Source organism: Dermochelys coriacea, chromosome 6, assembly GCF_009764565.3.
Source record: "Dermochelys coriacea isolate rDerCor1 chromosome 6, rDerCor1.pri.v4, whole genome shotgun sequence".
Lineage (NCBI taxonomy): Eukaryota > Metazoa > Chordata > Testudines > Dermochelyidae > Dermochelys > Dermochelys coriacea.
This window is the reverse complement of record NC_050073.1, coordinates 45,847,824-45,863,797: the sequence shown is the minus strand read 5'-3', so window position 1 is coordinate 45,863,797 and position 15,974 is coordinate 45,847,824. Positions and strand designations below refer to the sequence as shown.

Genomic DNA, 15,974 nt, shown 5'->3' with positions numbered 1-15,974 from the left:
AAAGCAATCTAGTCCAAATCTTGTGATCCCTGACAAACGGGAAAGGAATGCTTTTTAGCAACTGTCACAGCAGGAATTACACGACAGTTATTCCTCATGGTAGGATGTGGTTCCAGAAAGGAAGAGCTTGAATTCCTTTTCTCTAGGGGAGGAAAAATAGCCTTACTAGCAAATCAGGCCCATAAAAGAGAGTCTGTGCAAGAGGCAAGATAACATTAGCACCCGAAGAAGCTGGCATTAGCCTAGCCTCCAGAATTTCATGCTCAGGCCGCCTCTTATCGCCCCGCTGAGCTCTGGGGATCGAGCGGCTGGTCTACACGGGCAACGCGAAAAGCCCACCTCCGCGGGGGGCCTAGCTGTTCACAAGGGCGCGTTACCGCGTTGAAACTTGCCTCGCTCGCGGGGGGCGTTTTTTTCCCCACAGCCCGGAGAGAGAAACTTGCAGCGCTGTAGACTGTCAGTGTGAACAAGCCCCACCCAGCCGCAGCCGGCGGGCCTCCTTCCCCGCCGCGGGGAGGAAGGAGACAAGGAAAGGGTGGGCGCCTGCCTGGCCGGAAGCCGCCCCCAGTCAGCAGACCTGCCTGCTTTCCCAGCAGCTCGGCCGGGAGCGGAGGCCGCTGCGTAAGCGTCGGGAAGAGCTCTCGGCGGGCCCGTGCTGACAGCCGGTGGGCGGGGGGGCAGCGGACGTGGCTCGCTCTCAGGCGAGGGCTCTTGAATTATACGCGCTTGCGGCGGAGGCCGCGTTTCCCTCCAGGGCCGCGCGCGGTGCCCCGTGTCCCTCCGCCTGGGCGAGCGCCGCTGCGCGGAAGGAGGGAGAAGCGAGCAGCGCCCCGCTCTTCCCCGCCCGCAGGCTACGCGCCTTCTCGGGGGTCTCCGGGTGCTTCTGGAGCAGGGCGTGGGTCCGCGTTTGGGCCTGACGGGCGCGAAAGGCAGCCGCGGGGCCGAGGCTGCAGCGCTTGTTTCCCCCCCAAGGGCCGCCTCGAGGGCTGGCTCCTTTAACGGCAGGATTCACGCCGTGCCCTGGGCAGGCGGACTCCCCAGCTCTGCCTTGGCGTCCGGCAATCGCGTGCAATCGCCCTGGCGTGCGATGATCCTTAAATGGGAGTCCTGTGGTGAGCCCTGACTGGGCACCCGGGACTGTAGCCTCTCTCCTTGTTTAGGCTATCGGTGGCCGCTGTAGGGTTGATAACTCTGCCCCAACTGTAATGATGCATGAGCCGCCTCGGGCACTGGGCCGAGCTGTTCCTAGATCCGTAGGTTTCAGAGGAGCAGCCGTGTTTAGTCTGTGTTCGCACAAAGGAAAGGAGGACGTGTGGCACCTTGGAGACTAACAAATTGATCCGAGCATCGGCTTTCGTGAGCTACAGCTCACTTCACACAAAGCAGCTGGAAGCGGCAGGGCTGGGAACGCTATTGGGTTTCCCCCCCCCTTCGAGTGTGTTGCGGCGCAGCCGAAGGACGAGAAATGGTAGGTCGGCTCCAAACGCGTGTGGGAGGCGGCTTGAGAGCGGAAAGCTCCAGACCACGTAAATGCCGGACAGGTGATCAGCGCGCCGCGGCGGTTGAGTAGGGGGATGAGGCCGGTCACACCTCGGACAGGGCCAAGAGTCTTCCAAGATTCTTCTTTCGAACGCGCGGGCGTTTCTTGCTCTCAGGATAGCCCCATTGAAACGAATCACGGTCGCTTGAGCAGATAATTGGAATCAAGCCCACAGAGCTGTAGACCAGCATCCTGCCCTCCCTGTATAGAGTTTGAAGAGTTGTTGGGCATGTCAAGTGACTTGAGGCTTATTTTTATTTTGCCGTTGTCCTAAACCAATATGAAGTCCAGGAAGCTTGCTTCAGAAGGTATGTGTTTGAAAGGAGGGAGTTGTGTGAAGAGAGAGCCGGTTCATACTGGCAGTTGTGTCGAGTTGGCCAAAGAACATTAAACCAGGGCAGCTGTGAATGCCGTTCAAATCAGATCCGATGAAGTGAGCTGTAGCTCAGGAAAGCTTGCGCTCAAATAAATTTGTTAGTCTCTAAGGTGCCACAAGTCCTCCTTTGTCTTTTTGCGAATACAGACTAACACGGCCGCTACTCTGAAACCATTCAAATCTGAGGTTTCTGAAAGCTGGGAATCTTTTGCTGTTGACTGTCAATTGCTTAAATATGTCTGACTTTCCCATTACGTATGCCTGGATGTATTGCGTCCTTGTGTGACTCTGTTGATTCAGGGGAGTTCACCAAGGATGAATTTAGACGGTTGGCTTGTTTTTTACTGAACCAACCCTTCAGAGACTTATGAAATGACACTGGCAGAATTGTTCAGTTTTGTATTTGGGCTAATGCTGAATGATGTATCTAGCTGTAACAAAGAAGGATATTAAACAGCATCTTAACTAAAGTTAGTTGATGCTAAAATTAGCAGCTCCCAACAACTTGTATTCAAGAGTTTTTTAATGGAGTTGGTTCCAGACCACAGGTATTAATTTTTAATAGATCTTGGTAAAATTTCACAGGACTGGAAGAAGGCCAGTGTTGTGCCAGTACTTTGTTTTCCATTTAAAAATAACTCAAGCTAATTACAGGCTGGTAAGTCTTGTATTGAGCCCAGGTAAAATAATAGAAAGGCTTGTATTGAACTGTGCCAATAAGGAATTAGAGGCCAAAAATATAAGTAATGCCAATCAGCATGGTTTCGGGAAAATGTCTTGTGAAAGAATCACATTTGTTTGACAAGATTGAGTGTGGTTGATAAAGGTAACTGATGTTTTTTACTTGAATTTCTGTAAGGCATTTGATTTGTGCGACACCGATTTTTAAAAAATAGCATTATACAAAATTAACAGCTTTTTTTTTTTAATCCATTTAAATTGAGCTAACTGATAGCAGATACACAGTGTTAGTGGGTGGAAAGTAACAACAGTTGGTCTCAGAGAGCCTGCCGTCTGGATCACTCAGTACAGTGGGCACAATCGAACATGTTTGAAGTATTGCCAAGTGAGACATCATATGTGTAGGGATAAAGAATATAGGCCATATTTAAAAGATGGGGGACTATCCCACAAAACCGTGATTCTATGTAAAGAACTCGGGAATCATTGTAGGTGACTAAGTGACTGTGATGCAGTGGGCAGAAGGGTTAACCAAGTTCTCTCGTTACACATCCAAGGATTATCAAGCAAGATTAGGGAGATAGCATCTCTATATAGGATATGGGTGAAACCATTACTGGGTGACTGCATCTAGATCTGCTCTCCACACCTCAAGAAGAGCATTGAAAAATTAGATCAGAGAAGAACTAGAAAAAATGAGTTCTGGAAAACGCATCTTACAATGAGAGTCTTTGTAGAGAAATTCAATCTGTTTATCTCATCAAAGAGAAGGTTGATCATAGTCTGCAAGTTTCTATGCAAGGAGACGATATGAAGGGGCTCCTTAATGTAGCAGACAAAAAGCCTAACAAAATCCAGTGACAAGAGATCTGCAGTGGAAAAAATTCAAAATGATACAATTTCTTAAATGAAAGTCCTCAATCGTTGGAATGAATTACTAAGGGAAGTGGTCATTTGGACTCCTTAAATGCAGATGCTATAGTTTAACTACAAGTTATTGGACTTGACAACAGAGCCAGCAGTTCCCCTTTTGCTGCACCACATTCTGGGACAGTGTACCACAGAACAAGGAGTGCTGATGGCTAGCTGGTGTGGGAGGAGATGATTCTGCTTCAGCTTTGAGTCCTCCACCCCCTCTCCCTTTCCTCCAAGCAGTAGAGAGAGGCAGGTGAGGAAGAATAATTATCTCCACTACACTAATTACTGGTAAAATTCTGTAGCTTGTGTTATGCACTAGATGATCAAAATGGCCCATTCTGTCCTTGGAGGATCCATCATTTTTTCATAGACTTTAACGTGACATTACGCAGGCTAAAGTGGTAGAAGTCCAAAGGCTACTGCTGTATAAATGCTGCTGTTCTTAGTGTATAGGAACTTGGATGTCTGCTGGCAGGCAGGAATGTGCTGCAAGTCTTTTATTTTTGATTTTGGTGCCTCACAAAGGACAGAGAAGTCCGTAAAATGTGACCTGTCCCATAGCAACAGAATGATCTGTGTTCATTTCCTAGTTACCTGCTGTATGCCAGTTGTCAAATAAAATAATATGTAGGAAGTAAAGCTCCTTAGTAACTGTTTGTTTGTTAACCCCAAAAACATCCCTCCCCTGTGTGGTAGAGATTGTTCCCATTTTACAGTAGGGGAAGCTGAGACACAGAGTAGTTAAGTGATGTCCAGTACAAAAGTAAAGGGAATCAGTGTTGAAGGTTAAGTTAATAAAGCAGAACCCAAGAAGGGATGGAAATAGATAAAGTGTGTTTGAGTATATTAAGGGGAAAAAGAAAACACAAAAGCAGAGCACCGCAGACTGACTCTAAGGCCACCAGAGGATGCTCAGGAAGCAGCCAGGTCTACTATAGTAGGATATGGCTCTTGTGTAGTAGCTAACTTTCTAGTTACTATATTTTACTGTTTAAGTGCCTTATTGCTGCCTCACAACTGAGTGATGGCAAACATGCTGCCCTTTAGGACCACTGCTGTTTCTATCCTTTCATTATCTTTATTCCTTCTCCATCTTCCTTTCTGTGTCTCTTCTCCTTTCTTCAGCCTCCTTTCCCTTCTGCAACTTCCAGTCTCCCGCTATGAGCTTTGCGCCTACCCACTTGCACTTCTGCTAAAATGATCAGCAATTAAATACTTTAAGTATCAATGTTAACTATCATCATTAGGCTTTAGAATTCAATGAAATGAATGGAGATGGAAAACTTGCCATGACAGGCTGGCTGCAGTCCTTGGTAGACTTAATTGCTTTGGTTTGCACTTGGTTCACATTTTGAATGTTTTCTTTACAGCCTGATAGCAAGTGTAAAAAATCAGGAATGGGGGGGGGGGGGAAGGAATAGGGTCCTATGTAAGATACCCCTAATATCAGGACAATCCCTATAAAATCAGGACATCTGGTCATCGTAGGATAAACTAACTTTTTATTAATGAGAGCTGGGATTCTGTAGAATCTGTATCTGTCATGGGGGGGGCACATAATTAGAACAAACATTCAGGACCCTTCACAATACTATCAGAAGTATTTTGTATAGCTCACAGCACTGTAATATCCAATGCCTCGCACACATTATTGAATTTATTCCCTCAACATCTCAGTGAGGTATGGGAGCATCTCCACTTTGGCACCTTGGTCCCCATTTCGAATCTCCAAGTCCTATTGCTGTTATAACGGATGGTTTTGTAGATCTTTTCCTAACATTAAATATTTCAAGCTAAGGAGTGTAATCCTAACTCATGACTGTGCTCTTGCTTCCAGATATGGGAAGAAACATGAATCTGAACAAAACAAACCGTATCCTGCTCACTGTCTTCATTATTATGGCTGTGTTTTGCAGTTCTGGTAGGTATCCTGGAGTCCCTACATTAAAGGGAAAATTATGAGCCTAGCATCAGACCCAAGTAGCTAGCTGCTGCTGCTGTGCAAATATGCAGGGGGAGAATCCTCTCACCACTTTCCTTCAGATGGCAGGACTGCTTCCTAGAAGTAGGCTCAGTGATCCCTTGTGCTGCACAGTCCCTGGGAAGCATACACCTGCTCTTGCTGAACTTAGCCATGCCTCTTTTTGCTAGATTTCTGTGGCGGAGGTCCGCCAATATATATCTTCTATGCAACATGCATTGCAAACCAACTGCAGCCCAGTGCAATAACAGAATCCTATTTCAGCAATAGAATATCAGATTAAGCTTGAATTATGTAAATATTAATAGAATAATATTAATATGGCACAAATCGAGGACAAGCAGATAAAGAGCTTGGGATATGGACCTGTTATAGATGGAATTCCAAGTTGCATAGGATGTGTTTTGGCTGTATCCAGATAAGCAACAAAGGCGCAGGCTATTACATAGCTGTCTTCTGTAGGGTGCATTTGGAAATAAATTTATAGAGGAATTTCTGAGACCATCCTACATAGAATGTTAAGTTCTAATTCTTACCACTTATTTAAAAATCTTAATTCTGAAGTAGATACATTGCTGGTTATAAAACTAAAATAATCTTTTCAAATTTCTCTATCACGAGGGAGAGGTGGGTGGGTGAGAGCCAGCGCGCACGCACGCACACACACATGCCAGCATGTATAAAGCTTATCATTAAGGGGAGGGAGAGAGAGTCCCACGTCTTTCTTTTGCAAGAAGGAAGTGGGAATTCCTCTCTTCCACTTGGTCTCCTTCTTTTCACTCCCCCCTCCCCCATCACTTCCTCTCCCTGCCCCAGAGAAAATGAACTTGACAACAAATTAAAGAAAGGATTATGTCTTGGCCTTTCAAGTGAGAGACTTCACACTGAAGCAGGTTTGAATAGGGAGCATGTCTATACAAATGAAAAACTTCTGACAGATCTCTTCTTGTAGCTATTAACCAATGCTAGCAGTAACCCCTGACATTCATAGTTGTATAGTAGCAGTATTTATTTATTTAGAAAAGAACAAGATCACTAAATTTACACTATTGGTGCTTCTCAGTTAATTTAAAAACTGGAAAAAATCAGTCTAAAGAGAAGAAACAGCAACCCTACAAATTATTGCACTACAATCACCTATTATCCAGACAGCACAATCAAATCTAAAAAAGAATTCCCCATTATTTTGCATACATCACCACACAGACTGTGGTCATTTTTTTGGCTGTCTCTCAAAATGATCCTTGCAAATTGTCTTAAATGGAGCAAAAGGCAAGAGGGCCCTCACAGGAAATATCCTTCCTGCAACACCCTGTGTACCAAGAGGACTATCTCAGGCATTCTTGCAGATCTCAACTGTATGGTATTGTATGGAGAGAGACATTGTCTCTCAAATAGGATGTTATTAAAATACTTTACAGAGCAATACCAAGATCTTTCACTTCCTCTTCAGTAATCAGCCCATCTGGATCACAAAGCACTGGTTGAATGTGCACATGAGAAGACATCTCACCGAGCAAGTTGCCACATTGTGCACTTGCTTTTGTTTTTGAATGGCTTTAAGGTGTAGTCCCAGGTAATCCAGTCTTGCTTTGACAAAGGCATACTCAAACTGGTAAGATCCACATTGGAAAGGTAAGGCTATAGCCTCCTAGCCAATAAAACACCGTGTTTACTGTTGATAAAAGCTGGTCGTTCAGTGATGACCAGAAATCTAATGAGAATTCAGATTGGGAACATGTACATCCATTGTGTATCACACATCTCCAGCTGGTGTTACTTGCATCATATCTGCTTTCCCACATTGCCCCAATCTAGCTGCATTGAGCCTCAGCCAGTTTGCTCTCCTCCATGCCCTGTATTTAACCAGTCACTGGGAAATGTGTTCAGCTGCACTGTTTGGGTCAAATAAGATAAAAACACAAAGAGTGATATCAGTATGTCAAACACACTGCAATCTATGTGTCTTCACTAACCTTCCTTGTACCTTTTTGTATATAAAGTTGACCAAGAGAATGTGTGTCAGGTCACTGGAGTAATTACTCAACAGTTCCAGCTGAGAGAACTCTGAGTTGCTTTGTGTTTATTGCTCAAACACCAACATCAGATCCACAAGCATGCCATTGATACCTTGTGATCAGCAGTACCTTAAGCACTTACTCCATCTGGTATCAGAAAGCTATTTGATCATCATCCGTGGCTGAGAGGTCCTCCAACAACACAACGAGAGCAGTCTATGCACCATACCCAAGATGGGACTCAGACTGAAATGTCAAGGAAATCTGAGGCATCTAGATCTGAACTTTTTGATGATCTTTATCACAAAGGGAAGACTCAATGCAAGGTGGTAATGGTCCAGACTGTCATCTTCAAATGATGTAATTTTGAACATACAGTTAGACTGTACCAAGGCCTCTATCTGGCAGCTTTTCTCTTATTGTAAGAAGCACTGTGCATTTCCTGCAGCACTGAGCCCAGCACTTCCTCACTGGCCTTTGCCAACCTGGAAGGAGCTAGTTCTTTTAACCTCAGAGCGCCATTGTTCAAAAAAGTGATTACTTGACACTTGATTCCATGGTCTCATGGTCCATTCCAAATAGCTTCTTTAGAGTGCAGCGATTAGAGGAGCACTTACACTCCATCTTGCAGAGGGCAACTTTGAGGAACATATTGCATATATTGGGAACACAGGCACATGGACTTAAGATATGTCTATACTTAGAGTACAGACACTGCACACCCAGCAAGCATGGTTATAAGTAGCAGTGTAGATGGTGATGCACAGCTTAGCAGATTAGAGCGCTCTACATGCCTGAGCAATGCCTCCCATCTCTATGCGGTTATTTTTAGCAGTGTAGTGTCCAGCTGCTTCCTCATCATAAGGAAAGGCTCTGGCAGAGGGGAATTGCTGGAACCTTTCCATGCTGCTGGAGCCTTTTATCTGTGTCCTACAGATGAAAAGCCTGTACATGCCACTAGAAGTGTAGACCTAGCCTTTGGGTATTGCTATTTGGGTAGGAATTAAAGGCTTTCCCTGCCACCATCTCTGCTTCATTTGCTGTTCTTGATCGTTCAGTGAAGGGCTATGATTGTGACTTCACTGCAGGAAAAGAGGGGCTCTGAGGGAGGGAGGAAGGAAATAATGTTGCTGGTGAACATGCTAAAGTGTGATGTGAAAGGTCTGAATGGATTTATATTGAGTATGTATCTGAGACCTTTCCCTAATACAAAAGTCTATACTTTTATAGGGCGAGGTCCTGATCTGATTGCAGGGAATAGTTGCCTTTAGCTTCAGGAAGAGCCCGCTACGGCCCATAGTGGTTAAAATTTTGGTAGGAATGTTAGGTCTTGTCTAAGATACTGGCCGGATCGACGGATCGACTGCTGATCGCTCTAGTGTTGACTCCGGTACTCCACCTCATTGAGAAGCTCAAGGGGAATTGATGGGAAAGTGTCTCCTGTTAACACACTGCAGTGAAGACACTGCTGTAAGTAGATCTAAGTATGTCGACTTCAGTTATGTTATTCACGTAGCTGAAGTTGCGTAACTGAGATCGAGTCGTGCGCACACACCCCCCCCCCCCGTAGTGTACACCAGCCGTTACAGAACAAACAAGACCATAGTCCATGCCCCGGAGGCGTGCAGTCTTATTTAGGACAACTTGGGGGTAGCGAAGGAAAAGAAGGAAGAGTGTTATAATAACTTAAATGCATGTCTTGGTGGTACTGCTGTTTTAGTTTATTTCTACACAGGAGCATGCATTCCAACAGAGACATGGGCTTGGAATAAAGTCAGAGGACTGAGCATGAGGAGGGGGAGGGTAGGAATAATGTGGGAAAGTGAGGGGTGAAAGCAGTAGGGCTAGGATTAGGACTGAAGTCATTGGCAGTAAAGAAGAGATGCAGGGAAATTGAGGACTTGCTAGAAGAGGAAGTGAAGGAAGAGACTGGTAAAGTGATGGGATGGTAAGAGGTGGAAATAATGAGAGCAGAAAAGGAAAGGTAATGGTGGAGGAGGGGGTGGGATAAGTGGAGCTAGGCGGAGGTGTAAGGGTCAAGGAAGATAAAGGTAAAAGATTTTGGTGACAGGTGAGGCAGCACGGATGTCATTGGAGAAGAGGATGATGCTAATGGAATGGAGGCTGCAGGCTCAGGCAATGTGGAGCAGCAGTTACATGATCTATTTAAATCCAGCTCCAGTTGCTCTAGACCTTGTTGGAGACCGGTCCTGAGGGAAGTCCCTGCCAACTGCTGCAACTCGGGCTGTTTGGAGCAGGAAGCAGTACGGTTATGTAAATCTATCTCCCTGGACTCTTGTGGATGCATTAGGAGCTGAGTTTGACTTCACCTGTGGGAATCAGAATACTAAAGCATTAGGTGGTTTGACCTAAAAGTTGCAGTACTTAAACCAGATTATCATGAGGTTATGGTTCAGGGATTTATAACTGTTTTGACCTAACAATAATCTTGAAAAGTTACTTATTTCAGAACATCAAATGTACAAGAAGAAAGTTTATTACTTAGTAACTGGCTTCTCTCTCTCTCTCTCTCTCTCAGGATATATGCTGAAGTGTTACAACTGTCCACTTACTGCTGTGCCATGTAAGACCAATATTACCTGCAGAAGTGGCTTTGATTCTTGCCTATTGCTTAAAACTGGTATGTTTACGATCCCAAATGTTATAGACTTAAAATAAATATAGCAAATCTATATTCATTCAATTTTAATTATTCCAATGTAATCAAATAGTTTTATTTCCACAGTCTATATGAATGTCCATCTGAAGTACTCTTACTGAAGTCCTTGTTGGCGCCTTCAGCTTTATATAGGATTGTGTGCATTAATACAGTTTGAACTGTTACAACTATGGATGTTCCAACAACTGTGGGGACATAGTTTTATAGTTTAAAAAGAGATCCTATTGTGCAGTTAGGCAGCCAACAAACTGCTCTGTTGCCTGACTGGTGGGTATGTGGGGAAACTTGTAAAAGGAGGAAATCGCACTGCCAGCTGGGAGGCCAACAGTCTCCAATTCACTGACTTAGGGTTGGGGTATACGTTGCTTCTTTATGCCATTACTGAGAAGTATGCAGCACTTTCATTTTCAGTACAGTCCAATTTGGAAACTGAATTTAGACTTCTACTCTATGCCTGCCAGCATTGTCCCCTGCTTTGCATTCCTGGTAGAGATGAGTGCAAACCAGCATTCCAGGAACTAGGACCTAAATTTCATAGCCGATCCCATTTGGCCAGGTTGGGCACTGGAAGGTTATCTCTATCTGGTGCTGGTTTTATATTGTAATATATAAGAACCGTTTGCCTGCAGATTGCAGTGCTTGGGATGAGAAATGAGCCAGAGCTACAAAACTCAGGGAAGTGTGTGTGTGTGTGTGTGTGTGTGTGTGTGTGTGTATAAAATGGCCATCTATTGAAATGAGTCCAGCTGTGAAATTCAGATTCTTACATAAGTTCTGATTTGGATTCATCTCTCCCTGGTATGTCCCAAACAAGAGCATTCTGTTATAACAAAAACCAAGGTGGGGAAATCCCTGTGAATAGCTAATGTATCTTTGAATACCCTTGTGAAATAGTTTTTATCTACAGGGAAGCTAGTAATTTTGCATAACTTTTTTTAATTTTTTTTAAAGGTGAAAAGACACTCTCTGATTGCTATAAATATTCCAGCTGCAACATGAACCAAATTAAAGATGAATACAAGTTTGACAGCTTTAATTTCAGATGTTGCCAAAAAGACCTGTGTAACAGGAGTCCAACCACAATGATTAGTACAGCAGTCTTCAGCGTCGCTTCCATAATGACCATGATCTGGATACTTGGCGCTTAAGATGGAGGGGAAAAAGGATAATTTTGTTTTCCTAAATACCTACTGATTTATAAATCATTCATATATACATGCTGTCTATTGTAGACAATTTTTGCGCCTAGCACAGTTGTTGTGTTGTTTGAGAAAGCAGACATAGGAAAAAAAAATTTATTTTGGAAAAGCTATATGTTAAAATGTAGGGAAAGTACATCTACAGTGGTAGATAACTGCAGGTTCTTGATAGAAGTTATAATTCTCTGTTATCTGGAGTAAATTCTTTCTCTTGCTTACAGTGAGTTTCACATCTCTGATCCGAGTTGTTTGTCCTTTACACTCCAGTTGTGGCAATGTTACCTAGCCCTTCAGAGGTGTAAGCCACTTTTTTAAGTCAGTAAGACTATTGTTGGTATTGATCATCAGCTTTTCCTTTATTTTCTTATGTTATTGTTTCTGCTTGAAAATATGTTTAATAAATGCACCTAACTCACCATATTAGAAGTTATGGTTGCTTTTTGGTATAACACTTTAACTGCCAAAATTGTATTTGTACTGCTTTGTAGCTAATGCACTGCATGCTTATACATGAAATGACTCTTGACAGTCTGTTCTGTTGTAAAGCGTAGTTACTCAGACTGGGGTGATATCTGCAGTCTTATTTGCAGTCCCTTATTCCTGTAGAACTTCTGTAATGTCTACTCTTTTCCTTTCTTAAAGCACTGTAAATACACTTAGAGAAGGATAGAAGTGAACTATCAATGTCCTTTTTTTGGATCCTCAAGATCTTTAATCTCTGACATCTAGAGTTTCCTATGCTACCCACTACTCTTCATCTTGGCTACTGTGTCTTTGAACAGATTGTAAAGGCACCATGATTTTCCTTATTGATCACAAGTTTTTTATTTTTTTTTCCTTCCAAATGATTTCTACACTTAAACCATTCTGTAACTCCTGTGATCATTCAGATTCAGCAGTAATGTGTGGTGATTAAACCAGCCACAGCTCATATTTTATTTACCAAATGTGAGAATTGTAGTGCCCTACAGAAATGTCAAGACTTGTGCAGGGGGCTTATATAAAGGAAGGGATCTTTCTCACTATAAGGTAATACACGGGCCACCTGCACAATTTTCCTTATCACTTCCACAGTCCATGTTACAACTTGTATACCAGTCCACAATGCTAGGTTTTTAGCCTGTAGATAAGATGATTCATAGACTTAATGACTGCAGCTATACTACATTTCCCCTCCCTAGCCCACTGTCCTGGGTAGCTATCCAGCAGAAGCTGGGTGTTTTCCTTGTGTGCTAGGCCTCCTGCATCATTTCATTCATAAAGAGCTCTTGCTACAATGAAATGCATCATCTTATAATACTGTTGCAAAAAAACCAAATGCAATTTTGGGTTGCATTAACAGAGGCCTAAGGTGATAGTACTGCTCTACTCCTATTCAAGCCAGCCAGCCAGGCTTCATGTATTCACCCCAGGCTCCTGGAGGAATTAGCTGAAGAAATGTTGGCACCATGGGCAATATTTGCAAATTCATGGATGACAGAAGAGGTCCTGGAGGACTGGGGAAGGGCTAATGTGCCCATCTTTAAAGAAAGGAAAAAGAAGGAGTTGGTGAACGACAGCTCCCTCAGCCTGACCTGGGAAGCTACTGGAGCAGTGTAGCAGAGCCGTGGAAGATGAAGGGGTGATCCTGAGGCGCCAGCATGCATTTACTAAGAACAAATCTAGCCAAACCAGTTTGATTTCCTTCTTTGACATAAAAAGAAAAGGAGTACTTGTGGCACCTTAGAGACTAACAAATTTATTTGAGCATAAGCTTTCGTGAGCTACAGCGTGCTTCATCGGATGCATTCCGATGAAGTGAGCTGTAGCTCACGAAAGCTTATGCTCTAATAAATTTGTTAGTCTCTAAGGTGCCACAAGTACTCCTTTTCTTTTTGCGAATACAAACTAACACGGCTGCTACTCTGAAACTATTCTTTGACATAGTAAATGGTTTAGGGGAGAGGGGGAATATGACACCTAATATACCTTGAATTCCTATGTGACATTCTGATAAGTAAGCTGGAGAAATGCGGCCTCAGTGGAGCTACTATTAAATGGATACCTATGTGGTTGTTTAACCAATAACAATGAGTCACTGTGAATGGAAGGATGTCAGATTGGTCAGAGATCTCAAGTGGGGTTCCACAGGGATCTCTCCTGGGTCTGGTATTATTTCACATCTTTATTAATGACCTGGATGTAGGAATAGAGAGCATCCTGATCAAATTTGCAGATGATACACAGCTGGGGGGGGAAGGGTTGGTTTGCAAACACTTTGGAGGATAGAGCTCAAATTCAAAGGAATCTTGATAAATTGAGGAACTGGACTATAGACAACCAAATGAAATTCAGTGAAGACAAAGGTAAGGTGCAACATGGAGGGAAGAAAAACCAAATGCTCTTTAAAGTTTTTAATGAAATAAATACTGGGAATAGTGTGATTTTTGTGAGACTTTTAACTTCCCAGATATAGATTGGTGGACAAATGCTACTCATAAAGGGCCATTTTAAATTTGATATTGGTAAGCAATGAGGACCTCAGAGAAGAACTGGCTGTAGAGAACAACTTTGGTTTGAGTGATCATGAGTTAATTCAGTTTAAATAGAAGGATAAACAAAAATAGATCTGCAACAAGGGTCCTTGATTTCAAAAGAGCTAACTTTTTAATAAATGAAGGGAATTAGGGAAGTGGACTGGACCAAAGAACTCAAGATCTGAATGTGGAGGAGGCTTGGAATTACTCTGTAAAAGTTGCAGAAGCTGTCTGAAGCCTTCATCCCAAGCCAGGGGAAAAAATTCATAGGGAAGGGTAGCAGACAAGATGAGCAAAGCATCTCAAACAGGTGATTAAGAAAAAGCAGAAACCCTACAAGGAATGGAAGATGGAAGGGATCAGCAGGGTGGTCAGAAAGTGTAGGAATAAAGTGAGAACTGCCAAAAGCCAAGCAGTGTTGGACCTTGTAAAGGGAATTAAAGCCATAGTAAGATTCTATAGCTGTATAAATAAGAAAATAAGTGGGACCACTAAGTGCTGATGATGGGGTGGAGATTAAAAATTATGTAGACATGGCCCAACACCTAAAAATGGAGGCAAATTATTTGTTTAATGAGGCGAATCAAGAGCTTATAGATAGTGGTAGGGTGGCTAATGGCAGCAAGGGTATGTAGGTAGAAATTCCCACATCTGAGGAAGAAGTCAAATTCAAACATCTTAATGGGATTAAATGGGGGCGGGAAGGGGGCTAGATAATCCTCATCCAAGAATATTAAAGGAACTGGCACATGGAATTGCAAGAACATAAGAATGGCCATTCTAAGTCAGACCAAAGATCCATTTAGCCCAGTATCCTGTGTTCCAACAGTGGCCACTGCCAGGTGCCCCAGAAGGACTGAACAGAACAGGTAATCATCAAATGATCTATCACCCATTCCCAGTTTCTGGCAAACAGAGGCTAGGGACACCATCCCTATCCATTCTGGCTAATAGCCATTGATAGACCTATCCTCCATGAATTTATCTAGTTCCTTTTTGAACCCTACTAGTCTTGGCCTTCACATCCTCTGGCAAAGAGTTCCACAGCTTGACTGTGCATTGGGTGAAGATATACTTCCTTTTTGTTTGTTTTAAATTGTACTGAAAGAATACAAATAGCAAGATTTTTTAATGACTCTGTAAACTTGGGAGGTCGTACCCTATGACTGGAGAATTGCTAATATAGTTTTTATTTTTAAAACAAAAACAACAAATGGAACAAAAAATGATCTAGGAAACTACAGGCCTGTTAGTTTGACCTCAAGTCTATGCAAGGTTTGGAACAAATTTTGAAGAGAAAGTAGTTAAGGACACAGAGGTAAATGGTAATTGGGATAAAATACAACATGATTTTACAAAAGGTAGATTGTGCCAGACCAACCTGATCTCCTTTGGGACGATAACTGTGCCTTGTCTCCCTCTGACGGTTAGTCTATGTAAAGCATAACAATCTTTTACTGCTGTCTGTAGTACCAGAAGTCTGTGTGGTAGATCTAAAGGTTCTCAACCTGCTAATGAACCATATAGGAATCAATATGGTTCCACATGATGGAATTTCTGGGGTGTTTTTTTTTTAGTTTGCTTTTTAATAATCTACGGAATTCCACACAAAACACTACATTAAAACAATGCTAAGGGTACAAAGTCAAGTATTTAAAAGCTAGGAAATGACAGAATTAAGGTTGTCGATGTAACAGTTAAAGTTTGGCAAAGTTATGCACAACTGAAAACTGACTTTTTGAATGGACAATGTCAGGGGACTGTAACTATAGGCAATACTACCTGCTCTAGCTATAACAATCTATGCAGTTGTTGAGTATAAAATACACTTGGTTTGTTGTAGAAAAAAATAATGTAGGCAAATGTGATAAACATTTTCCTTGTACTGTACTGCAAATACAGTTGATAGAATGAGCAGCACCTTTCACTCAAGGGGTAAGCAAATCTAGGTTTCTTGGATAACAAAGTTCTGCCCAGTTCTGAGCCATTGGCTTTGCTGAGCATAGTAAGTAATAAGAGTTTGTTGCCATGGTAAGTCTATTCAGAAATGCAGAGAGCTATAAAG

General features: G+C 42.9%; 1 protein-coding gene across 2 annotated transcripts; it reads left to right on the top strand.

Moving 5' to 3' along the window:
* The first annotated feature begins 491 nt into the window (after positions 1 to 491).
* On the top strand, positions 492 to 12,206 carry CD59 (CD59 molecule (CD59 blood group)). Of its 2 annotated transcripts, none has more exons than XM_038404841.2 (4): positions 492 to 621; positions 5,353 to 5,436; positions 10,054 to 10,155; positions 11,146 to 12,206. In XM_038404841.2, exons 2-4 carry the CDS (start codon positions 5,355 to 5,357, stop codon positions 11,340 to 11,342), a joined length of 381 nt encoding a protein of 126 aa, XP_038260769.1. In that variant the 5' UTR covers positions 492 to 621; positions 5,353 to 5,354; the 3' UTR covers positions 11,343 to 12,206. The 2 variants fall into 2 exon arrangements, with proteins under 2 accessions (XP_038260769.1, XP_038260768.1); XM_038404840.2 differs by lacking the exon at positions 492 to 621 and adding an exon at positions 1,451 to 1,848.
* Positions 12,207 to 15,974: the final 3,768 nt, after the last annotated feature.

Excerpts from the sequence above, each read along its gene's own strand:
- CD59 (XM_038404840.2), top strand. The coding sequence starts at position 1,821 with ATGAAGTCCAGGAAGCTTGCTTCAGAAG. Across the intron at positions 1,849-5,352 it reads CAGGAAGCTTGCTTCAGAAG|ATATGGGAAGAAACATGAAT; the intron begins GTATGTGTTTGA and ends TCTTGCTTCCAG. Across the intron at positions 5,437-10,053 it reads GGCTGTGTTTTGCAGTTCTG|GATATATGCTGAAGTGTTAC; the intron begins GTAGGTATCCTG and ends TCTCTCTCTCAG.